The sequence below is a fragment of the Lissotriton vulgaris genome, unplaced genomic scaffold (assembly GCF_964263255.1).
Source record: "Lissotriton vulgaris unplaced genomic scaffold, aLisVul1.2 SCAFFOLD_247, whole genome shotgun sequence".
NCBI lineage: Eukaryota > Metazoa > Chordata > Amphibia > Caudata > Salamandridae > Lissotriton > Lissotriton vulgaris.
The window spans coordinates 1,455,082-1,481,743 of record NW_028255597.1 but is presented as its reverse complement, the minus strand read 5'-3'; the positions used below and the strand labels follow the sequence as shown (position 1 = coordinate 1,481,743).

The 26,662-nt window shown below is 48.7% G+C and overlaps 1 protein-coding gene across 2 annotated transcripts in view; it reads right to left on the bottom strand.

Annotated features, from left to right (window-relative positions):
* DENND4C (DENN domain containing 4C) overlaps window positions 1-26,662 on the bottom strand; it is a 1,503,495-nt gene that overhangs the window by 203,683 nt on the left and 1,273,150 nt on the right. For both annotated transcript variants that reach the window (XM_086951990.1, XM_086951991.1), the window contains exon 30: window positions 9,825-10,017. In XM_086951990.1, coding sequence (XP_086808116.1) covers window positions 9,825-10,017 — 193 coding nt within the window. The remainder of the gene's footprint in view (window positions 1-9,824; window positions 10,018-26,662) is intronic.

Here is a 26,662-nt window from a genome sequence, read left to right as displayed (position 1 = left end):
GTTGCCTAGTTTGCCCATACATACAGCAAGGTACTGACGGAGTTATTTGCCTGATGAATTGATGCTTAGTTTATGATAATGAATTACTTGCCTGCAATGAGCCAAACCTTGATAAAAAGAATCTTGTTTTAAACGACTAGCCGGTGTGATGTCATTTTATTGCGTGTGCCTCCCTGTCTCAGTGCGAGTGTGTGCTGCACTTCTGCTTTACACCTAGCCTTTGGGTGCCTTCCCGCTCGTGCCAAGCTACCACAGTGGAATTGGTGACCGCAGTTCTTAAACAGTTCATAGTCTCCTCAGAGACATACTGGTTCTCTAAAGGGTCTCCAGACTCCTCCCATTCCTCACCTGAGCCTAGCACGTTCACAAAGTGCTCAGGCGACAACATAAAACCCCTGGGTTCTGTCGACGTCGGAATCGGTGTCGATCAACTCTGTTCCGGACCCGTATCATCGGGGATGAGGATGGGGCTTGCGCCACCGACAGCCGCCGGTGACGTCGCTGGCACCATCTTTGGGTTCGACGCCAGGGAAGGTCGCATCAGTAAGACTGGCACTGAACTGGATCAGAGATCAGACCGCTGAGGCCCCACCGGCGCCATGGTCGAAGCAGACGACGTCAAACCTGATGGGGCCCCATCTGACCCCGCGAGGCCCGAGGGCTCTCCAAAAGAGTCGTTCCGCTCAAATACACGGCGCCTAGCCTCAAAAAAATCCTTAATTTGAGCAGGAGTCGCTCCAGTTCTTGGAAATGGAGGGAGGCGCGAAGTCGACTCTGGCTCCAGCTTCGCAGAACCGTTCCTAGAGAGTTGGTGCTCCTTACCTCTTTCGAAGACAGACGGGAGTTGAGGTGAAGTCAAAGTCCGCTTGGACGACTCCTTATTCTTGTGCCTCTTCCCAGAGTATCCAGATGACCTTGAATGGGAGGAAGAGGCCTTAGGGCTCAGAGAGCGATCCCGCAACCTCCTCTTCTTCGAAAGGGATTGTGACCTCCTTGGAGTCTCGCCCAAAGATGTCGACAGCACATGCACCAGTCCAAAGACCATTTTGTAATCTTTTTATTTAAAGAAAAGGGAAGAATTCAAATTAATTTCTAACGGGTTGGTACTGAGAATGAACACAGCTCTCATGAGGAAGTATATACTGAGGAGAGGTAATTCAAAAACTTACATTTCAGAAACTTAAATCAAGATAAGAAAAATCTGGCCAACAATCTGCAAATTTCACTCTCCTCATTGTCACGGGTAGAGAGAAAGTACACAAGAATACTGGGCTTCATCAAATGTGTTAAGCAGTCTCTGATGCAAAGCTTTATGTATCAGTTCTGTACTCCGCTCCCACAAATTTATTAGGCTTTGCTACACCACATTAAAAACTACTGCAGGTAGCCTCTGGTCTTTTAAAACAAACGCATAGCCACTTCATAATTCCAGCAGTACATGGGACAAAACGACTTACTGGACAGTTTGCCATCTGGCCCCTGCAAGGGGTAGAAACTGTTACTGCACAACATGATTGCGATCCTGGTGGCAGCAGTCGGAGGAAAACTTTGCTTAATAATTCTCCTGAGATGCAGTGGACAATGATCACTCCCAAGCCTTTAGTGAACTGTGGCTCATGTGTATGATTCAGTTCATCAGTGGTTCTAGTCATTTGTTTAGAATGTGAGAATGTGTGTCAAGCATGGACCTTTCCAATCTCCTGATACCGCAGTGAATTGTTGCCTTCCTTAAGTGCACCCACTGACATCTACCCACTTATTTAAGTTTTAATATGAGTCTTGTAGTTTTACTCTTATGCAAGAACATACAGATTTACTTGTGTCAATGGCAACCAAGATGAGCTTGTCTCTTTAAGTGAGGTACTAGATGAAGTAGCAGATTGGATGAATTCCAGCTGTCTTAAGCTGGCCAAGGAAGAGAACCTGTAAATCACATGCTGTACCAAGATTGTAAAGCAATACCCGCTCCTTTTCACACAGCGGTGTACAAACAGGAGCAAAAGGGGACACATATGAAGACTATAGCACATTTTGATAGGTTTGTGACTCGCATTGGAGTGACTACTGTGGTTTTTGGTGAATGTGTGAACTCATGACCATGTGACTGCCTTCTAGTTCACTCTCCAAGCGGGGGCACTAGAGGGCAGTTTAAAGAGGTCCAGTAACCATGCCCTACCAGGTCAATAGTTTAAAAAATGGGTCATGTTCCTCTACTGGTGTAGCATGAGTAGTAGGCGTTCACCAACCATCGATGGTGGTGGTGAGGGGGGAAGGGGAAAGAAAGCTGGGAGGAGTCGGGAAACACTGGGGATCCCGCTTTTGCGGAACTAGGGTCCTCACACACCCAGCAAGCTAGGTGTCATGCTTCATCATTTGGACCTGCTCCTCATTGGGTCGGCGCTGCAATACCCAATGGGCACCCGCAAAGGGGCTCTTTGTTGGAGATCTTTTGTTCCTTTGCCGTTTGATGAAGTGGGGGTGTGTGGCCCTTGAAAAGTGTAGATACAGTGTAGTGTAGTGAGTGCAATACTAGCATAACTATCAAGCAAGAAGACAAAGGGGGTGCCACAGTGAATCTATCCAGTGACGGCTATGACGGAGTGTAGACGCTAACTGAGTAACACGAGATATTACACACCTAGCTCGGTAGACCCCATAACTAGACTCAGCAATTAGATTAGTAGCATGGTGGTTGAGGCAGAAGCTAATGGGTGGTTATCTAAGAAAGAGGCCGACTTTCTCGTCACCAGGTACCCAAGAGTGTCCTACTTCTACACACTCCCAAAGATCCACAAAGGTACTATCCCGGTCCCTGGGAGGGCGATAGTATCAGGGATAGGGTCACTCTTGGATCCCCTTTCCAGATTCTGTGACCATTTTCTACAGCCCATCGTAAAAAAAAAAACCCTCATATGTGCGGGACACCACCGACATATTATGCATCATAGAGGAGATACAAGACACCACTGAAATCAATCTTCTCTTCACCCTCGACGTAGAAGCACTCTACACTAACATACCCCCAACAAGAGACACTCAGTGCAGTAGAGATGTGGCTTAGGAGGGAGGCCTGGAGCTCCCCTACACCTATCTCCTTCATCATGGGGTGCGCCACAATGGCCTTAACTGAGAACTACTTTGAGTACCAGAAGCAGTTGTTCCACCGGTCGCAAGGTACTTCTATGGGGAGTACCTTCGCTCCAAGTGTGGCCTGCCTCTACATGGCCACATTTGAAGAGAACACCATCAGAAATGCCAATAATCCATACATCAATAACCTCACCTTTTGGAAGAGGTTTATTGATGATATTTTGGTATTCTGGAAAGGCGACCGCACCACCTGCGAGAAATTCTGTGAAAGGGTAAATGCACAAAATCAATACCTTAGGTTCACCCACACCATTTCTGAAATGAATGTCCCCTTTCTAGACCTCAATTTACAGCCGACACCAACGGGTCTGAGCAATAACCTATACAAAAAACCCCTGACAGGAACAGTTTACTGCTTTTCCAGAGCCACCATCGGAGAGCCCTCAGGGATAATTCTCCCCTTTTAGCAGTTTCTGTGCTTTAGACGCAATTGTAGCACTACCAGTGATTACAAGATGGAGGCAAAGGCACTTGATAACAACCTCAGACGGAGAGGTTACCCGCCTAAACTGGTCAAAGATGCCGCCAAGAGGGCAATAAACAACCCTAGAGAACCCCTCTTGCAAAATGCAGAAAAGGAACCCATAGAGGCATTAACGTGCGTTACATCATACACACCTAATTCCACGCACATAAAGGGGATCATAAAGAAACATTGGGCCATCCATAGTACGGGCGACCTAGAGCTCACCCAGCCTAGATTTGCTTTCAAGAGAACGAGCAACATGAAAGATGTAATAGTGCATACTAGAACCTGCATGAGACAGAAAGACACCCAAAGAACACTCTGGGACCTTCCCGCCATCACGGGGCATTATCCCTTTGGCAATTGTGTGGCCTGTGACCAAATGAGGGTGGTGTAAACGATAGACCTAACTGACAACTTCACATGGACTATTAAGAGACACACTAACTGCAATACACCTAAATGAATCTACTTGGTGGCCTACCCATGTGGCAAAATATATGTGGACATGACAATGAGAGCTGTTAAGATTCGAATTGTAGAACACAAAAGCAACATCAGATGCCAAAGGGTCACAACTAAGATGTAAACACACTACCGAGAACAGGGACACAACCCAGAATCACTCCAGTGGCTGGTATTAGAATGCCACGCTAGAATCACCCAACGAGCACTATTCAGGATAGAGCAACAGTGGATACATTGTTTGTCCACTTCCACCATTGGCCTGAACGATGACATTCCATGGACAACACTGAACAAAAGATGAATTGCCAGGTACGTATACCTGAGTAGGAACGTCTCCATCTGACATATTCTACGAGCTGACTTTTACTGCATAGGCGGTGGGTGCCACCCCTTGCAAGCATGTCCAACCACTGTCACAGTACCCCTACATACCTGGTGCGTCAGTGGGCATGCTCCTTTTTTCACTTGTTTGTCCTACCTTCTAGGTACCACTGACAGCATTTACCCATACCACATTAATGAGCAAAACCTTCATTGGGGAGCAGCATCATTTTTGCTGTAGTTTTGGTATTCACACCGGGTGAACCTGCCATCAGGGACCAGTGAACATTAACCCATGCAGTCGACCCACTGAACCACTAAGTTCACAGTGCATGAACAACCACCCTGTGCAGTACCCTCACCACGTGTCCATCTTTGATCCACACTCCCAATTGCAAATCACACATTCACATTATAACACAAGCATTTACAATGCAGTAGGTCTCAAAGCATTAAAGTTTGAGTTATTGGCATTGTGTATGACAATGCCAATAGTTATAACTTTTGCAAATGTGACACCTATAGCATTTGTAACGCAATATGTGTTGGACTTACGTGACTTAGATTTATTGATATAACCAATAATAATGGCTGTTAATATATTAAATAATTAATACTTAAATAAAAGTTATTGCAATTGAGTCGGTGGAAAGGTGAAGTGGCTCGTGTCCCCGAGTGATGTTGTGGTGTAAATGACAATGCATTAACAATGTCTTCACTGGGGCTTAATGCAGCGTACCTTCACACATAAGAGGCTTTATTTGTTTCTTCAGTAATGAACCATTACCTCAGAAGCTACTGCGGTTTCTGTGCACACCTTAGGGACAGGGAGCTCGAACCAGGGCCTACTGCAGCTTACCCAACTCCTGACAATGGCCCAGACAACCCTCCCCCTGCACTTCCTCATTCCCCTGCAGCCACAAACTTCTCTGCCAATTGGGGGACACCAGAGTCACTGTTCTTTGGCTTTCTGTTTTCAAAGTAGTCTGAGAGACTGTCATCACCAGTCCTGTCGCACTATCGCCAGCTCTGCCCGGCCCGCTCCTTTGGTACTCTGCCGGTCACTCCCGGTATATTAGTGCCCGCTCTGACCGCATTGTCCTTGTGCAATAGTGTCTACTCTGCCCAGCTTAATGCACTGCCCGGCCAGTCCTGGCGCATTAAGGTACGCTCTGTCTGGTAGGTCGTGGTGCATTAATGCCCGCTCAGTCCGATATGTCCTGGCAGCCTTTCAGAGGCGCTACAATAATGCTGGCTCCCTTTCCCCCAACCTTCAACACATGCCTGGCTCTGCCCCAGCTCGTCTGAATCCTGGGTGACGTCACACGAAGCTCGTGGGGCCGAGGCCTTACCTGTGTGGGGCAGAACGAGGAGAAGCAGCAGTGCCAGTCCGGAGCAGCCGTGGGCTCCGGTCACCCTTCCCATGGTGCGGCGCTTCCTGTCCTGATACTGCCCTGTACGTCCTGGTCCTCTGGAGCTCTGCCCTGTCAGCCCTGGTGCATTAGTGCCCGCTCTGCCCGTCTTAGTGCTCTACCCGGTCAGTCTTGGTGCACTATCGCCAGCTCTGCCCGGCCTGCTCCTTTGGTACTCTGCCCGGTCACTCCCGGTATATTAGTGCCCGCTCTGACCGCACTGTGCCGGGCTTACCTTACCTTACGTTATGTCAGAATCCACAGTCCAAAGAACTCTCTCCGTGTCCCCAAGTAGCCCGGCTCGCTGTCTTGACAACTTGCTCCCACTAACCCGGCGTCACGGCGTGGTTGAAACATTTCCCAGAGCAACCGGCTCATGCCAGGGAGCAACTGCTGCCTTTAAAAACGTGATGCGCGTGCACTGGCTAAAACGAAACCAGTGGGGGCGGGCGGGCCACAGCAAAGCAACTTCCACGCACAGCAGATAGCCCGAGGGAACTCAAACCCAAAACACACAGCATTATTTTCAAATCGCAGTGTCGGAGGGGTGGTTGCTAAGCCTCACCTAGCAGTCTCTGGGCAGCTCAGACCTCGGGTGGCTGCGGTCTCCTCTCTGGGCTCCGGCAGAGGTCAGCTCCTTGTTTTGGCCTCCTCCGCCCCAGGCTGGAGGCGGGCTCCGAGGAGCTGGCTGGTGTGGTGAAGCAGCTGTCAGCCTGCGGGTGTCCCCAGCCCTCGTGGTCCGCTATTTGCTGATCCGCCTGTTCTGGAGTCTGTTGTTCGTCCTCTTCCCCGGGCGGGCGGTGCACCGGGGGCGGGGCCTGGCGGCGGAGTCCCGCCCTACATGGACTCCGAGGAAAGCCGGTCCTAAAGATGCTGCCGCTCCGGGCCCCGACGATGAGAGAACCCTAAACCGCAACTCCCCGCGCTTCACTCCCCACCCCGCGGATAATTAGAACAAGCATGGAATAGAAACTGCACCACAGAGGAGCCGACGCGGGAATCGAAACCAGTGGTGCGCGCGCACCAGAGGAGCGGGGGCAAGGGAGCGAGAAGACATGCAGAGATGAGGTAGGAGATGTGTGTGTGTAAGCGCCGGGGGTTCTGTGTGTGCGTGTGTGTATGCTCGGCGGGGAGGGGGGTTCTGTATGTGTGTGTATGCGCGGCGGGGGGGGCTGTATGTGTGTTGTGCATGTGTTGTGAAGAGCCTGCCGAAATCGGAGAGCGTGTTCACGCGCGCGACCTGATCCGATTCCGGCAGGCTGCGTGCGCGTGACAGTCTCTTGTTCCCTCTGGGTAGTCCTTGAAAGCAAAAAGGACTGAAACGATTACAATAGACTCGCTCTGCGACAGCAGGCGCGAGACCTAAAAAGGAAAAGAAAATTAGTAAACATACCCGCACCCCCCCTCCCCCGCGGGTGCCCATGCACTAATACATAGCTATTTGCAGGTATCCAGCGAAACTAGTGTGTGCCTTGTGGGAAAATGTTATAAACTCCAGGTCAACTTTTGTTTTGGATCGAGTCATTACTGCATGGTCTGGAGGTTGGTGCAGACGTGATCGGAGCTGAGGATTGTCGCAGAGCAGAACTGGTTGGGTTAGTTTGCGCTTTTGGTGCCTGGCTTAAGGCAGGGCAGCGAAAGCCGTTGTTCAGTGCTGACCATGGCCTGTTGGCAGTGGTGGCCCAGAAGCCTTATGTTAGGTTGAAACTGAAAGTTTTTCAGATGGCAGGATGAGGACTCGAGTACTCACAGTACGTTGACCCGGTGGAAGATCCTGCATTTGGAGATCGTTCGCCAAGTTAGTCTTGCACAGAAAAAATCTGTTCCTCAGCCACAGAGGCCTCGTGGAGTTCCTCCTCCTCAACATCGGGTTGCCCGAAGGTGTTGGGTGTGTCATCTACCTTCAGACACTGTATCTTCCCTACAACGTGCCCTTCAGTTCCATAAGGTTTTCTTGGATCAGAACGATCAGCAGACCTCACAGGCTGGCAGTCTACTACCTTGTGATTGGGAGACAAGCAAAGGTTGCAGACCTGGTTAAGGTTGTTCTGCGGGTACTTAGCAGGGCACCTTGAGCAGAAACAGGATGGACTCCCTTCTATCAGGAGGGTATACTAGGCGAAGCTGAAGAAATGGAAAGATAGGCCTGAAAGTGCAAGGCCTGAAGGCCGCGGTGGAAGAGCATCGATCTGACGAGCGTCAGTCTTCCAAATTTCAAAACGTTAAGATGACAATGCATTCAACTGAAGCACAGTAATACACATCTGAAACAGACAGCAGAAAGAAAACAATCTAACAATGGAGTCGATGGCCATGCGCATTATCACCAGGAGTCACTTTACCTCGTGACTCGAAAGACTTCTTCGAAGAAAAACAACTTGCACATATCCAGACCGAACACTAGATGGCAGGAGTATGCAAAGCATGTGCATCTACAGTCACACATGCCTGGAACACCTCGTTACTCTTCCAAACTCATGATGAGGTCTGGCTGCCTTGCAAGTCACTCGCAGCAGGCTTTTATTCCAATGTGGGGACAGCCACTGCGGAATTCTAGTGAGATGCCGCCAACTTCCTCAGCCATTAGCTCTGTCTATATCATTACTTATTTTCACGTGACAGTGCTTTAGGTTGCTGTTAGCTTCTGGTATTAGTATTAATATAGCTATATTTTATTCCTTCTGTACATATATTCTTCTGCTTTGTATATCAGCATGTTCTATGTTGTCTCCCTCATATGTCTGAGTTACTGTTGCTTTAAGGCGGGAGGAGTGTTGTATTTATGTTTCTATAAGAGTGGAAGCATATGTGTATCATACAGAATGTTTTTCTTCAATTCGGTATGAGAACAGTGATGCTGCTGGAGTCTTGCGATCAACACTTAATCAAGCTTTTGAGGCATATATGGGCTTGTTACTTTTATCATTGTGTGGAAGGATATATTGGGAAGTGGCATCTCTTTATTTAGTGCTCTGTGCCACTGCATTGCTCGGTTCTCTAGAAGTGTTCATGAGTAATACATAAAATCTATGAAGATGCAACAAATTGTGAAGACATTTATTTTGTTAATATTCAGAACCAACACTTGATGGCAGAAGAGTGCACAGCATGTGGTTTACAAAACATGCTGCAAACCTCCTTATGGTAATACTGTTATACAAATCACTTATAGATGCTGGTATGTAGAGAAGCAATGGCTGGCAAAACTATTTACCATGTACTGCCTCCACTCCTAGTCTGAAAACAGAGCACCTGAATGTTTAAAACACTGCAAAAATAAACCTTATGGCCCTGGGAGTCTACTGAAACGATCAGATTATTGAGAGGCCAGCCCAACCCCAAATCCAGGGTTCGATCTACCTTTACATGACCTCCCATTACTGGCTTACAGCAAATCCTCCAAGACGATAGAAGAGGATGTACTATCTTTCACCTTTCCACTCTCCTCAGCGAGCTGAATCCCACAAGATCACCAGGGTCATGGACACAACTACCACTCATCCTAGGGCTTGACCCTATGCATTCTTTCTCAGTTATCACCACCCTTTCAGTGACCCCGGGAAGGAGGCAAGGGACAAATTCTTGGGGGTTTATTACAGACATGATTACCACCCACCCTCTCCTACGAGTGCTGAAACCCTCTAACCACAAAGAAATATAAGAATTAAGAGGGATAAGCATCACTAACTGTGTATCCTGGAAGAATGCTCCTCTGACTTAAAGCTTGACCGTCCTACCTCCTATTACTCATTTGCGATCCTCTCCTCAAGAGACAAAACCTGCTAAACCACCGGAGACCACTTTTCTTATTTTATATTATATATAGGCAGGGAAAGAGTGGGTAAGGTAGTGGTCCCTGACCTAGTCCCGGAGCTTTCTAGCCATGCTACTCACATGTCATTTTGTTATAATACACCCACAACAAAAAAGTACAATGCTGCATCATCATTATGTACAAATATATGCTTCCCAATGTACATTGCCAAGACATCCATTCTACTACTTACCATAACTTCCTGAAGGCTATTTGGAAGGCTCACTGTTGAGATGCCATGAGACGGTCGCTGTGAGAAGTCCATGTTCTGCAATGTACCTCCAACACTGTGGCTTCGAGTTAAAGACACTCCCTGCTTTGTCATACTGCTAGCTAGAGATCCTTTCTTTGTTGGAACATCTCCACTTCCTTCCAACGGTACATCACTTTTGAATAAGGCAAAGAATGGAGTTAACAGCAATTATTACATCTTCTGGTGTAGTATGAGACTATTTGAACATGGGGCCTTACACACTAAAATGCCATGAGGCCCTCCACCTACTCAACTTATTGTACAAGTTACTTACCTTCGGTAATGATGTATCTGGTAGAGACGATTCTAGCCGCAGATTCCTTAACGTAGAATTATCCCCAGGCGTGAGACTGATCCGAAAACTTTTTGCCCAGCATCCCTGCACGCCAGTATCACGCGGCTCCACCCAGGTGTCACCCGCTACTCCACAGCTGTAGAACCCGCCCGCCAGCGACGTCAGTGAGGTTACACAAGTCCCACCCCAGTGCGCCTACGTCAGTTTTCTTCGGAGAACTTTTCCGCGCCACAACGCGGAGCCATCAGACAAAACTGTGGAAGTATGGGAACAGTGTGCGAAAGAGCAGAAAAATTGGAAAAAGGATTGGTGACAAATAACACCATAAGTAGCAGTGTCAACACTGCAGTACCTAAAGGCAGGGAAAGAAAAAAGAGCAGAGTACAGCCCTCAGCAGCCACCCTGCCAGCATGTTAACAGCCCCCCCCCCCCCCTTGAGACAAGTACATATGCAAAATGTCACAACAGCATGTAGCAGGGCCATGGCCCCAACCAAGAATAACGATGGGGCACCAGTTCTAAGACAAACAGGGAACGACATCCTCCAAGGCAACCCCTCAAAGGGCAAAGGGCAAGGAACGACCAGGTGACCCCAAGCAGCGGGCCCAGGACCCTTAGTATCAAGAAGGGAGGGAGGGAGGGAAGGGAGGAGTGGAAAGGCAGGCCTTAACCAGGAACAATCAGAAAAGAGGGGTATAAGAGTACCCATCCTCCAAAAAAGCCTGACAAAAGAAGAAAGAATGCATTCACAGGAGACATAGCCACCCCCCTTAAGGCAAGTGCAGAAGACCAAGAACGGGGAGGAAGGGTAGGCCGTGAAGGAATCTGCGGCTAGAACCGTCTCTACCAGATACAACATTACCGAAGGTAAGTAACTCGTACATCTGATAGAGACTACTAGACACAGATTCCTTAACGTAGAATAGATACCCTAGCCATACACCCCCCCGCCCCCACAACCCCCGGGGAAGGAGGGTCTGCAGACGGACCTCACCAGTCGGGACATAACATAGGGCCCACTCAGGGCTCAGTCAAACAAACAATTCAAAAGTATCTTTATTTCGGTAAGATTTTACCATAAAAGACGTTTGAAACATACATTTTAAAACTGATATTTGATAAAGAGTTATACAGTGAAATATAAAATTTATAAAATCAAGCTTTTACACAGTCCCATATTGCACAGGGATGACCTGTGTACAGAAAGGTCAGTTACCAGCCTTAAGGCGTTTCCTTCTGATGGGCCAGAGAGCGCCCAGGTACTTAGCCACCGCAAACACAGTGTAATCAGTCAAATCAGTTTTCAGGACTCTAAAAGCGGCCATGCACTTAACAAAGCCCAGATTCCTGCATAGAGGAACAATCCAGTACTTGCGGATCTCTCGGTAGGCGTGACAAAAAAAGAGAATGTGAAGTTCAGTTTCATCCGCGGTTCTACATGCTGGGCAGGTACTGTTTGCGTCATCACTCCATTTAGTTGTAAATGATCTGATAGGGAGGGACCCATGTCTCCACTGTAGGTATAATTTCCTAAGTAGAGGAGGGTAGACTTTATCCAGAATCGGTTCAAAGTTGTAAATGGCCTTGAAGGACATGAAAGAGTCTGTCAGAGTCCCAAGTTTAGATTGATTGAAAAGCAGGGATAATTTACTGTCACGGTATGTCTTGGCTAGCTCTTTTTTGGAAATGAGTTGGCAAGTAGGCAAGGGATCGGACCACATTTTAGAAAGTCCCAAACCCTCCAGTTCCAGTTTAATGAAATTGAGCCATTGGATTTTTCCAGCACCCGGCATAGCAAGGACCTCCTGGAGTCCCTGTCTGTAACTGGCCAATTCTGGGGTTGACCATAGTCTGCGCCAGAAGGCCAGCGGGCGGAAAGCCAAGTCATCATCTAGCGGACATAAACCTAGATCCATCCTGAGGGGGACAAGGGGAGTGCTAGGTGGTAATCCAACAAGATTTCGGATAAATTTATTTTCCACTTTCAAGAGGTCTGATGTTCCAACGTGGCCCCAGAGTTCAGACCCGTAGATGGCAGCCCCCTTGGCCTGTGATTTGTAGATCTGCATCGGGGGACCAATGGGCCTGATTGTGGATTTATTGTTCGCCAAAAGCTTCATGATGCCCCCCGAGTGTTGGGTCAGTTTAAGTAGGACCTTCTCCAGGTGCGTGTTCCAGGTTAGTCTATCATTTAACATAATGCCCAGATATTCGAAGGTTTTCACTCTCTCAAGCCTGTTGTGTGCAATGCTGGGGCTAAAATGGAATTTCTGTGGGGGATTGAGGACCATGAATTTGGTTTTGATGGCGTTAATTTCCAATCCATGGGCCTCACAGAAATCCACGAAGCCATCAAGGATGCGCTGGACACCCGTTGCCGACTTTGATAGCAACAGAATATCGTCGGCAAACATGATGGCCGGCACCCTTTCAGCGGCCAGTTTTGGGGCATCAGAGTTGGGTACCCCCGCTAAGTGGGAGATAACCCCGTTGACATAGAGGCAAAACAGGGTCGGTGCAAGCACACAACCCTGTCTTATCCCCCTGCCAACGGGGAACCTCTCGGACAGTGCTCCCATCCTGCCACATCTCACCTGCGCGAAATTGGCGCTGTGAAGGCGAACTAGCATTTTCAACAAGCCTTCAGGAACCCCCAGTTTGGCCAGGACCTCCCACAGCTTGGTCCGAGGGACCAGGTCGAACGCCGCCCTCAGGTCCACGAATACAGTATAGAGGCTGCCACCCTCCAACTGCACCGTTTTCCAATAGATGAGGACAAGCCGGAAGACCTGGTCAATGGTAGAAACCTTCTCCCTGAAACCTGCCTGGAAAGGGCTCAGGATATTAAAATCCCTGATCCACTCGTGTAGGTGATTTAACAGTAGCTTTGCAAAGAGTTTTTGGGACACGTCAATCAAGCTTATTGGCCTGTAGTTGGCCGGGAGCAGAGGAGATCCCTTCTTAAAAATTGGGACTATCTCTGCCCCCGGCCAGGTCGGGGGGATTGGCATGCCTTTCAGGATCGAGTTGAATAGCACCCTAAGATAAGGAGCCCATATCTTTGGTTCGTGTTTATAAAGGTCGCCTGGGAGCCTGTCCAGGCCCGGCGCCTTTCCAGCAGCCAGGGACGTAATTGCCATGGTGATCTCCTCCACACTAAATCCATCCATGTCAGTTACACTGTCATTGGAGGAGCACGGCACTTCTACGGGTAGGGTCATCGCCTGATCGCTACTGTGTGATTTATATAAATTTTTAAAATGTTCCTCCCAGACAGAGGGTGCTATATTGGCCTCCACTGCTACAAGTGGTTCAGCTGAGCCGTGCTTGACGATCTGCCAGAAAGTCCGTGCGTCTCAACATGCAAGGGCAGCTGTCATTTTGGTCCAATTCCCCTCATCCCAATCTATTTGGCAGCACGGAGGGCTAATTTATAGGCTAAACGTTTCTCCCTGATTACACTTGTAGTGTCTCGCGCTTTAAGTGATTTCAGTAGTGCAGCTTTTGCTGCCCCGCAGGAAGCGTTGAACCAGGTGGCTCTTTTCTGCTTAGACTTATTTGACCTGGTCACTGGGTTCAGCACCTCTGCAAGGTTAGTGCATAACTCAGAGTGAATGGTACCAAGTTCGATCATTTGTGCCGGCTTATATAAGGGGAGATTGGATACCCCAGGATTACCTGTGGGATCGAATTCTGATTCACTGACTGGGTGGTGCATGCAGTGCTCAACTTTTTCCAAGGCGGGGACGACTAGTGCATAAAGTCTCCCGATGTTACTTTGGTTTTCCAGCAGTTTAGCCCATTTAATTCTACGCCTATTGCTGGATAGTGCAAGGTCCGCCTGTAGTGCGGAATTATCGTCAACCTTGACTATTTGTAGCCCCTGTAGCTCAAATTTTAGTCAAACAAACAGGCGAAGAGCCCCGTCCCCCCCCCCCCCCAGATAAGGGGGAGCCCCTACAAGCAGAACACCACCGACCCGAAGGGGGACGTGAGAAGAAAGAAGAGGAGGACGGTTCATTCTCAACAGATTAACCAAGGGCAAAGCCAGGGGAGGCCGAAGCACCCCACACCCCTAAAAGCCAACAGAACCTCCGACCCATGCCAGGGCAAGGGAGAGGAAAGAACACCCTAGAGGGTCCAAGGAAACAAGGGAAAAGAAGGCGAGCGATCCACCACAGTCAGAAGGCAACAGACCAGACAGAACAGCGCCGACAGCAAGAAAGCAGTCGGAAGCAGGAGGAACAGCCCAGGGCCCCCAGGAAGACCGACCAGGCTACACCAGAAAGAAGGAGGGACGCAAAAGTATCCCAGTGTACAAGATAGAGAACGTGAAAGGAACATGAAAGGAAAGAAGAGCCCGGACACACCTCAGCAAGGGGTCCGTGCACATGACTCAAGTGCACCTGTAACGTACATGAACGCCATGGAGGACAGAAGCCCAAAGGCGACCACAAATCCCCCCCAGCACCGCATAAGCTATATAACAGCTACCACTACCCCACCTAGGGTAAGTCCCATGACATGGGAACCCTCTTTGGAAGAACTTCCGCAGCAGAGGACAACAGAAAAAGTTGCAGGGAAAAAACCCAGCAGAAGGCTTATCAATCAGCCCAGGAGAAAAACACAGGAGGCCTTATCTCGGGGCCAACCTGGAGCAGGTAATTAACCAAAAACACACAACAAAGAAGGGTCATCCAGCAGCCAACAGAGCCACAGCCTCCACAAGGAGGACTCGAGTGGCCATAAAACACACAGAACTACAACAACGAGGACAACTTACCCAATAAGGAAGACGTTCTCCAAGAGCTAGTCAAACACACTGGTTGCCGAGAACCTCCAGACAGCTGATTCCGCTGGGGCGTGGAACAAAAGGGTGCGATCAAAGGGAAGATCCACTAGCCGTTACTGCACATTTTCCAGGAACATGCTGTCCCTAAGCCAAGCCTGGCGGCGAAGGGCCACCGAAGAAACCACGACCCAGCACCTCTGAGTTGTCCAGAGCAGAGTGAAGAATAAACGCCGCCAGCTCCCAGCCATCCAACGTATAGTGCTGAAAATCAACACCAGCACCCCTATGGAGAAGCTGCAGATCCAAGGGACTCTGCCGAGTCACACAAACAAGAGGTGGCCCTAGCCAATGCACATAAGGAGTTAAGAGCTGCACTGGTCGAGGCAAACATATTTCGCCCCCAAGAGTCCAGCCAGCGGGCCTCCCGGGCAGCTGGAGCCAACAGCGTCAGGGAAGGAAAGGCGGTCAGCAACAGGGACTCACTGGCAGAGGGGTGGAGGGAAAGACACGCCGGGTCACACGGTGCCGGAAGGTGTCGCAGAAGGTGTTGGGTACCGGATCCCCCGTGGAGGAGCGTCCCAATCAGAGAGGAATTGAGCGAACCTTCAAAGGGGAGCAGCAGCTCCCATCCACCAGAGCCCTGGTGGAGAACCTCTAAAAGATAATCCACGGGGAAATGGGCAGCTGGATCGCCGATGCGCAGAATCCCCACAGTCGTGGAAACAGAGCGAGCGAAGGCCGCACCCGCCTCCGTAGGGCCCCCTGGTGGAGAAAGCAGCTCCTCCGTGGGCGACAGCTGTAGACTAAGGCAGCCGTCCCCGAAGCCAACCGGAGTGGGCAAGGGCCAAGCTCGAAAGGGAGAAAAAGGAGCCGAAAAGTGGGGGACCTGTGGCTCCTCCGGCGAAGGCCGCGACCAGGATCTGTCTTTTGAAGGCGCCGGGGAGAACTCCACGACGCGACGGCCCATCTCCGGTGAGGACGACACCAGCAGGCGCACAACCTCTGGAGAAGAGGGAACGTCCGAGGACGAATCCGTGATCTGACGCCTGTCCGGTGCTGTAGAATCCGCGACCTGGAATAGGGCGTCGTCGTCGTCATCCAACACCACAGGAGACGCCAGCCGGGCCTCCACCTCTCCACCCGGCGACGGGGACTGGGGCTGGGACGGCGCCGAGGTGGTCAAAGGGCAGCGTCCACAGAACCCCCGGGGGCGCAAAGGCCGACTCGACCTCCAGCAAGGCATCCGCTTGCGCAGAGGGATGAGAGGAACCCGGGGAATGACAGGGAAACCCCCGCCAGCCTCGACCCACGAGGGGACGAGTGGGGCCCTCCGACTCCTGTGGCACCGCCGGCCTCGACCCGACCTCCGAAGAGGCAGCTGCCTGCGCGGAGGAACGAGAGGGGCCCGTTGAGGGACGAGAGGTCCCCCGCCAGCCTCGACCCATGATGGGACGAGGCAGGATCCGCCGACCCTGTGGCGCCTCCAGGGCCAGCAGCTGCCAGCGCCGTCACCTCAGCCTTAGACAGGACCTCCTTGTCAAAGGGCTGGTAGGGGCTCGAGGATGTGACCCCAGCCCCGGCGACCTCCCACGACACCAAAGGGTCTCCCACAGGAGTTTGCAGCGAAGCAGAGGCGCCGTGGTCCGAAGGAGGGAACCCTGAAGGGGCACCCCCCAACGGCACCAATTCCTCCGAGCCTGGATCCGGATTAGCTGGCGCCGGGTCCGAAGCCATCTGCGACGCTGCGAAGGGGCGGGCATGGCGCAGGGGATCTGCGGACGTCCCAGGAAGTGCAGGAGACGCCAGCGAGGCCTGCAAAGCCGCCGCATATGTCTCCATCTGGGCTCTCGACACCCCTTCACCAGGGAACAGTGGATAGGGGGACGACATGCGGGGCCGCATGCCCCCCAACGGGCCGGAAACCAGCCTTCAGGGACAAGCTGCGACACTTAACCAAAGGCGAGCGAGGCTCTTGCAGCACGGGAGAGGGATGAGGGCGACGACGAGGACGGCCGCTCCGAGAACCTTCCGCAGAGGCGGAAGGGGCGACGAAGCCGGCCTGGATAGGCAAGCCGAAAGAAGTTTCATCCGGCGCTCCTGTCGCAACTTCAGCTTCAACCGCTGGCACGCTTCGCAATTAGTGGAGTCGTGGTCCTCCCCCAAGCATCGCATGCAAATGAGGTGAGGATCCGTCGCCAACATCAAGCGCCCACAAGACCTACAAGGTTTGAAGCCCGAAGGCATCCGCACACTGTTACCACAACACACGAGGGAAAGAAGGGAAAGGCCGAAACAGGCCCGAGCATGAACCGGATCGGCGTTGCACGCAGAAAAGGAAAAAAACTGACGTAGGTGCGCCGGGTTGGGACTTGTGTGACCTTGCTGACGTCGCGCACGCGGGCGATGCGTGGGCAGAGTTGCGTGATGCCTTCCCCCGGCGCGCAGGGATGCTGGGCAGAAAGTTTTGAATCCAGTCTCACGCCTGGAGATAATTCTACGTTAAGGAATCTGCGGCTAGTAGTCTCTTTCAGATCTAATTCACAATTTCCCTATTTAGTAATCCTGAAATATTTTAATTGCTGACTTGTTTGCTTAGCATCTACTTTTGCTCATTCACAGCTTTCAAACCTGTACTGTTTTTCTTATGCTCCATACATAACCAAACCTTCACATTAACCACCCTTTAAGAAAACAGGCCTATCCTTTCAAACTGCATGTAGATAGAGGAAGTAGAGAAGAGTGGAGGGCATTTATTCATTATAACAGCACTGACTTTCTCAGCCTTCAGAATCCTTTTATTTATGCATAATAGCAGTAGTTTAACACCATGCGCGCTAGCGGAATTCCGCTCGCACGCTGGGTTTTGCGGAAACGCACTTTACGTGACGAGCTGGGCTCGTCATCAGCGTGCGAGGAGGCTACGTCATGACGAGCCCAGCTCGTCATCAGCGTCGAAGGGGTTAAATATGCAAAAGCAATAGTACATGCTGAATGGGCAACCTAGGGAGGTTGCCCTCTATAAGGTCCAATGCTGAAATAACAGTTAGAGCATGCCTATAGAATCAACAACTTAGCCCAAAGGAAGAGCCAATATTAACAAAGCACATCTTTTGGTGCTAAGGAAGGAGTATGAAACGTCCCCTGTAAGCATCTATTTGTAGTGTGTAGTGCTGCAGATTCACATGCTATGCACGCTCCTGCCATCTAGTCTTGGGCTCAGACTTTGCAAATTGTTTTTCTTGAGGGAGTCTTTTTACTGCCACCTCCTCAAAGGAATACACATGTTCCAAGCCCCTTTGTTAGAATGTTTATTTTTCCCCTGCCATGTTGGCGAGTGAGGATGTAATCTTGTAGGATAGTAGCTGCTGTTGAATATGCATGTAATATGCTAATAATACATAGATGTTGTTTTAAATATGTACATCTGACAACATCTTACACCTGCTGGGGAGGGAGCATGTGAATCTGCAGCACTACAAGCTACAAGTAGATGCTTAAAGGGTAACATACTTCATTTTTAGCATGTGTTGGCTGCAGATACACTTGCTTTGCATAGACTATAAAGCAGTACTCCTCTCGTGGTGAATTTAGGAATTAGATGGTATAGTTGTTTGAAATATTGAATGTAAATCTGTCTGCCCTGCCAAAGATTGTTGTCTAGCATGAACATCCACACTGTAGTATTTCGTAAATATTTGCGGGTTTGTTCATGTAGTTGCTGTGCAGATATTTATTAAATAAATGTTCCCTAAAATAGCCATCAATGCACATTTCTTTCTTGTAGAATGAGCTCTTGATACTGTTAGCAGAGCTCTTTTGGTCTTTACATACCAAATGTGGATGCATTTAACAATATTTCATGAAATACCTGCTTCTGAGATGACATTACCTTTTATAAGGTTTCAGAAACGGGATTCTGCTTCTTACCTCCCTCATTAGAACAAATCAAACTGGTGGTAAAGAATATTAAATCTGGGGGACCAGTGGACCCTTGCTCACCCAAGTTGATGCACATATTCCCAGAATTATTAAGTGAACAATTAAAAAACGTGTTCACAGAAATAATTCCGTCTAGTTACTTTCCAGACACATGGAAAATAGATTCAGTGCTGCCACTCTTAAAAAAAAGATACTTGGACTCAAAACAACCCAGCAGCTATCGGCTAATATCAAGAATCCCTTTTCCAGCTTAGGTATTTGAAAAACTACTTAATAATCAATTAACAGAACTTATTGCTGTGAGTAACTTTCTGGACCATTCACAATATGGGTTCAGGGAGGAGCACGGAACAGAAACTGCATTAGTACTGGCAGCAGAGGAACTCAGGATGATAATAGATGCTGGAGGGAAGGCCACCCTGATTCTATTGGATCTCTTGGCGGTTTTTGCCACCGTGAATCATGAGATATTGCATGATCGACTAGTAGATCTAGGGCTCCATGATTTTGTACTCTGGTTGATGGACTCCTTTTTAAGAGATAGGTCCTTCTCAGTAAAACTAGGAGAGTGTACATCTGACTTTTTTAAATCACCTTGTGGAGTGCCTCAGGGATCATACGTGAGCCCCACACTTTTTAATATTATTTTGCCCCCTTGGCAGAAATTATTAGGCATTATGGGTTTATGGCAGTGTCATACGCTGATGACACCCAAATAGTGGTGTCAGTTACAGGTAGAGTTGAGGAAACAGCTGTGCGTTTCAATGAATGCATGTCACAGGTCGGTCGATGGATGCAGTCAAACTGCCTGAAGCTACATGGGGACAAAACTGAGGTTATGCTTCTGGGAGCCGAGGCAGATCTTTGGTCGCCCAGATGGTGGCTGGATAGTGGAGGTGAATGCCCAAAACCTGTGAACAAGGTGAAAAATCTGGGATTCATTTTCGATCATAAACTGACTTTTAATGACCAGATAAATAACCTCTCGTCAACCATTTGCTATATATTGAAAATGATCAGAAGAGTATGTCCATACATTCCTCAAGATTCTTGCAAAACATTGGTGATGCCACTAGACTTGGCCAGATTACATTATGGTAATCCCTTATACTCAGGAATACAAGTCCAACACCTAGCAAACCTCCAGTGGCTGCAAAATGCAGCCGCAAGGCTGGTGCTCAAAGCTCCTAGATCTGAGCCAGTTGGTCACAGATTGAGTAGCCTCATTTGGCTTCCTATGGGGAAAAGGATCAGGTTTAAATCGCTGTGTCTGGCCTATAAAGCCTTACATGGGACGGGACCACAGTTTGAGAACCCACCTGAAATGGTACGTACTGGCTAGAAATCTGAGGTCAGTCCACTCAACACCTTGTGTGCTCATGACGAGCTCACCTCGTCATTAGACACGGTGGCGCCGTGCTCATGACGAGCTCAGCTCGTCATGACCACTGCGGCGCTCACAGGCGGGGCTAATTCCCCTGCTGTGCGTTTCACAGAAATGGGCGTGGTCATGACGAGCTCAGCTCGTCATGAGCACAGTGCCACCGCGCAGCGTGACGAGCCGAGCTCGTCACAAGCACCCTGGCGCTGCGCGCGCCACCACTTCCCCCAGCGCTGCGGGGGAATTAGCCCTGCAGCGAAAGGGTTGAAAACTCTGCAAATTCCCAGAATCAAGCAGGTGAGGTGGGGAGGGAGAAGCTTTCTGCTTCAGACCGCCAAGGATTGAAATCTTTTACCCATTACAATAAAACGTAGCGCCTCGCTGTTGCATTTCAGGAAAGCCTTAAATACTTCGCTTTTTAATGCCTAGACAAAGCACGCATGGCCTGTTTTTCTTTCGCATCGGACATAGCGCCTTGACGCCCATGTGTAATCGCGCGCTTTAGAAATATTAAGATCAAATCAGAAAGCTGCAAATAGTTGTTGTGTCTTTCTAAATTGTTTAGTTCCCTCAATGTAGAATACGAGTGCCCTTTTAATATCTGTTTCTGGTTTTGGAAAGAAGACTGGCAGATCCAGTGTTTGATTTAGGTGAAAAGGAGATAACCGTTGGGAGGATTTTTGGGTAATTAAGTAGTTGAACCTTAGCCTAGAAGATTTGAAAATAAGGTTCTTCAACAGTTAATGCAAGAATTTCACGAACTCTTCTTAAGGAAGTTATAGCTACAAGGAAAGCTACGCTCCAGGAAATGAACTGCAGAGGACAGGAATGCAGTGTTTCAAAAGGTGTAGACATTTCATGGAGGGCAGTGCCCTCTATGCAATTCATCAACAACATAATAAAAACTTGTTCTGAAAAAAAAAAAAGGTGTAGACATTAAATGTGTGAGCACCACATTTACGTTCCACAGTGGGACTGGAGATGTACATGGCTGGATTACCCTCTGTAACCGTTCCATAAAAAAATGTATGACTAGGATCTAAAAAAAGCGACTGATGTTTGCGATTTTGCAGAGAAGCTGCAATTGCTGCTAGATGCAGCCTTATGGAAGTGTATGCTAAATGTGACTTTTGTAGGTGTAGCAAGTTGCACTGTTGTTGCAAAAGGGTCTGTGTCTTGAGCCATGCAATGGTGTACATACCATTTCCATGTGGCTGTATAATATGCTCTTGTTGTTGGACGCCTTGCTTCCTTACGAATGTCCATGCGTTCTGCAAGTAACTGTAAATATCCAAACTCAATGAGTTCAGGAGCCAAATTGATAGGCTGAGTTGTTTGGGATTTGGGTGCCTGACCCTGCCTGCCCTTGCTGTGATTAAGAAGGTCTGGTATGTTAAGAAGCTTCTCATGATGTACTAGGGACAACTCTAAAATTGTTGTGAACCAGCGCAGAAGTGCCCAGGTTAAAGCCATAAGAAGCTTCATGAGTGACATTTGCCTGAGATTTCTGACCAGATATAGAATGAGTGGGAGAGGTGGAAAAGCAGATGCAAATTTCCCTGACCAGGTCATCCAGAGAGCATTGCCCCTGGACTGTGGATGTGGGTGCCTGGAGGTGAAGCTACGGCATTTTGCGTTTTCATAGGTTGCGAATAAGTCTATTTCTGGTGTTCCCAGCGCTGAAAGTACTTGTATAGGACTTGTAGGTGGAGTTCCCACTCATGGATTTGTTGTTGCATCCTGCTTAGTAATTTCGCTGCAGATTTCTTCACTCCTGGAAGATATTCGGCTAGGAGGTGAATGTGGTGAGAAAAAGCGAAGCGCCAAATGGCCTGGACTATTTGAGACAACTGTATCGAGTGTGTTCCTCATTGTTGCAGATTGTACTAAACTACAGTCATATTGTCTGTGTGTCGAAGAACATTCTTCCCTGCTATGTTGGTGAGGGATGGTTTGAGAGCCATCTGTAGGGCTATGAGCTCTAGGACATTAATGTGGAAGGTTGGTTGGTAAACAGTTCATTGTCCCTAAACTGTGATGTGCTCCATATGTACGCCCCATCCAATGAGTGATGCATTTGTTGTAATAGTCACTTGTGGGATTGGGTCCAGGAAAGATCTGTCCTTCGGGGTGTTGTGTATGTTCTAATACTTTGAAGATTGATGGACACTGGGAGAAACCAACACTAGATCTTTCAAATTGCTCTCCGTTTGTGACCACTGAAATTCTACACACTCTTGGAATGGGCACATGCCTAGTCTGGCATGTGGGACTGGATGTAATGGGCTGCTACCACAGCTAGACATTCCATGAAAACCCTTGGGGCTGTTGTAACCCTGAAAGGTAGTACTTTGAACTGGTAATGACGACTACTTACCACAAACCGGAGGTACCGGCAATGTGCAGGGTGAATTGGTATATACACAAATATGCATCTGTCAGATCTAGTGCGGTCATGAAGTGGATGTTTTTGTAGTGGTATCACATATTGTAGTGTCAACAAGTAACAATGTTCTGATCAGATGTGTAGGTTGAGCAGTCATAAATCCAGTATTGGTCTTAGTGTCCCATCTTTTTTGGGTATTAAAAAAATATAGGGAGTACATCCACTTGCCTTTGTGTCTGTGTGGTACAGGCTCTATGGCCAACTTTTGTAGCAGAGTTATTACATCTTCCCTGAGAAGGTGTACATGCTGAGGGGTTGTTTGCAAGGAGGAATGTTTGGTAGGTGGCTTTTTAGTTCTAGGTAATACCCCTCGCGGATAATATCCAGCACACAATGATCCGATGTTACCTCTGGCACAACTGGTGAAACTTTTGTAGCTTTCTCCAGACAGGTGTTGCATGATCGGGGGGAATTGGAAGGCAAGTCACTGCTTAGAGGCAGAGGTTCCCCTTGTGGGTGTTCCTCGTTGTTTAAACCCTTCTCGGTAATAGCTTTTGCCAGTTTTCTGATGGTATTGGTGCTCCAGTTTCTGGTAATTTTGGGAGTCAGGAGCAGTGTTTTTGGAATCTCCTCTTCCCTGATACCTCCAAAAGGAATTTTGCTTTGGTGCAGCAGACTGCAAGGCTACTATAGACATAGAAGTCTCAGTGTCTTTTTAATTCATTGTCTAGTTGGATTCCTCCTGTGGTCCGAATAGCTGTTCCCCATGAAATAGGATATTAAGTAAATGTTGTTTCACCTCCGGTTTAAACCAGGAGATGCGTAACCATGCATGTCTGCGTAGTAGGATCGCTGAATTTTTTCCTCTAGCAGCCATGTCAGAACTATCAAGGGCACAACGGATGTTTATATTAAACACTTGTCTCCCCTCTGTAACAAGTGTCCCCCCCACCCCCTTTTTCTGTTCTGTTTTTTTTCTTCATATTTATATAGCGCGAACTCGACCCAAAGGTATTGGAGCGCTTTACATGAGCACTGTATTTACATTAACCATTCAGGCAAGGGGAGATTAAGTGATTTCCCCAGAATCACAGGATGTGGACGCGACCCAGAGGCTTGAACCCTGGTTTCCAACACCAAAGTCGGCAGTCTTGCAGACGGACCACATCCTCTCCCCTGTTCAGTGAGATGCTGTATAAGATCTTCAATCTCATTCCATGTTGCACTGTTGTATCTGGATAGAAGACCTACTGGAAAGCAATTTACCAGTGATTGACGTTCCCAGTTGCTACCCTCTTCCTTGCCACATCTATACGCTTACTTTCCTTATCTGGAGTTGGCACTTTTCCAGTGGAGTGCGAAGCTGCTCTCTTTCTGGCGGTTGTCACAGCCAGTGAATCAGCTGTTGGATGTCCCCTAAAATAAAGAGGGTCATTGGAGGACGGTTTGTACTTTCTCTCAACATGTGGAGTGATGATAGGGTCTTAAAAAGTTCTTTAAAGACTTTCAGCTTGCACCCTATCATTGGGAGATATTCCACTGTGGGCTCTGGTTAAGAGAGTGTCTCCACTAGGTAGTCTGTTTCCTCCTCTGTGTCGTGCATTTGTACCTTGTGGTATTCAGCTGCTCAAAAACTCTGTGGTAAGATGATGTATCGTCTGGGGGAGATGCCTTTTATGGTATTGGGGGTTCTATGTTTGTGTCTGGCAGCACTAGGTCAGTCATCTCGGGGGTCTGGGCTACGTGGGGGCTCTTCTTGGGAGTCTGAATCATGGGCATAGTGAATGACTCCCTGCCTTTTCCTCTAATGATTGCATAGAAGAAGGTGATAAGGGCTGTGGAGATGTATTAAAGTCCATTAGCATAGGGCTTGTGGCGTTATGCTCTGTGGTTACCTTTTTTAGAATTGGCTCAGATATGTCAGTGTCCTGCATTTTCCTCTTTTGTGATTTTTCTGGCAAAAGTTCAACTCGTTTGGAGACTCTTATTTTGTGTTTTTTTCCGCATTATTTCATGAAGGTTTTCAAAAACATTACCTTCTGTCTCAGAAGCCTCAGTGTTTTTGACTGGTGTGTCCTTTCAGTGTTTCTTGATTGCCTTGGTGCAGGTGTGTGGTCCGGGTGTCGTAGCAGTCAATGTCATAGCCTTCTACAGGACCTAAGTGAGGTTGTGCTCCGATACATTCTACAAAGTCGATGTGCATCTTGACACTGATAAGGAGTGTGTTGACAGCGTATGCTTGCTCATCTCCACTGGTTTTGTCGGTGCCAGAGGATGGTGAGGTGTAGGTGACGTCTTGTGTGCAGGAGGCAATGGCTTTCTCAGCACCGAGTGCTGCTGTGTCTTGGTGCCACGCCTGTCCCGAAGGCCTGTAGCCAAACTGGAAGTAATGGCTCGTCCGGGCTCAGTTCCTAGGTGCGCCATCGATGTCACCCAGAACCTGAAAGTTGTGGCCCACTAAGGCATTGTTGGGAGGGCTGGGCGATTACTTTATGTATATGGGGTGGGTCTGGAGTACTCATGATCCTTGGCGTTGTCCTCATCTTGGGAACGACCACACTGGTTTCTGTTCTTGTGTTGTGTCCATGACCAGCAAGGCAGAATCTTCGTCTTCCTTTTGCTGACTGAAGTCATCGGAGTCGACATAGTGCAGACTGGCAACAATTGCACCTTCTGTCGCATCACTTTCTCCTTCATCTCCAATTGACAAAAGTTGTTGCTCTTCTGGTGAAAATTCTGCTTCCGCCACCATCTCCATATTATGGGCTAGCCAGCAGTCTTATCTGCTCCGAAGTGTCTTTTTGTTTTTGAACAGGCTGCAAGCTGCGCAGTCCTGTTCCTTATGTTCCGGCAACAGGCAGAGATTGGAGACAGCTTGTTTGTACATATATTTAGCCCCGCTTTGAGAGCATTTACGGAAGAGACTGTCTTATTTACCTTCCATCACCCAGAGCCAAACATTCTCAGCAGGTCCTGAAAGGGAGTTTGTCTTAATGAAGTCAACAATGAAGTCTTATTGCCTCTGAAGAACTCTGATCCGCTAGTCGCTGATGATTCGTCAAAATCGAGTCCGAGGATTTGAAGCAGATACGAAACGTTAGGCGTTCATAAGCCGTGAAGGTGTTGAAGCTGCATGGTGCTTTTTGGAAATGGCCCTTTTTGCAGGGTTATCCCCAAACATTTTGCTTCTTCCTCCTATTTTTTTCCTGACCTGTGTTTGCTGGGGTATCCATGAGAGGCATATTTGATTTAGCAGTAGCTCCCTAGGAAAGGGCAGTGAGTGTGCCAGGGCTGGTAAATCAAATGCTACTAGTAGGCTTGCAGCACAGATTGTGCCACCCACATGAGTAGCCCAAAAATATGTCCCAGGCCTGCCACCGCGGTGCCTGTGTGCAGTTTGTTAACTGCCATGTCTGCTTGGCAAGTGCACCCACTTGCCAGGCCCTAACCTTCCATTTTCTTACATATAGGGCACCCCTATGGTAGGCCCAAGGTACCCCTCCTGGGTAGGGTGCGGTGCACTGTATGTGAAAGGTAGGCCATGTACTGGTGTGTGCAACATGTTCTGACAGTGAAATACTGCCAATTTCGGTTTTCACTGTTGATAGGCTATCTTGCCCCTTAGGACAGAACGGGGATAGCTCTAACATTTTACAAGCACATATTCCCATAGGGATAAGATGGAAAAATGGAGTTTGGTATCCCTGAACCCAGGATTTAATAACAACGCGGACCTCCAGACCTCCAAACAAAACTGCAGAAAATTGGAGAAATAACGGCGGAACGAACAGACACCGGAGAACCAAGCAGCCCACAAGAACGCCATGCACCAACATCATCACCTCATCAGATCCATAAAAAAGACCTCCTTCAAGGACTGCCTCGACAACAACGCACACAAAAGCAAGAGCTCTTCAACATTGTGAAAGAACTCTCCAACCCCAACACCAACGACATCCCACCATCGCAAGACCTGTGCAACTCC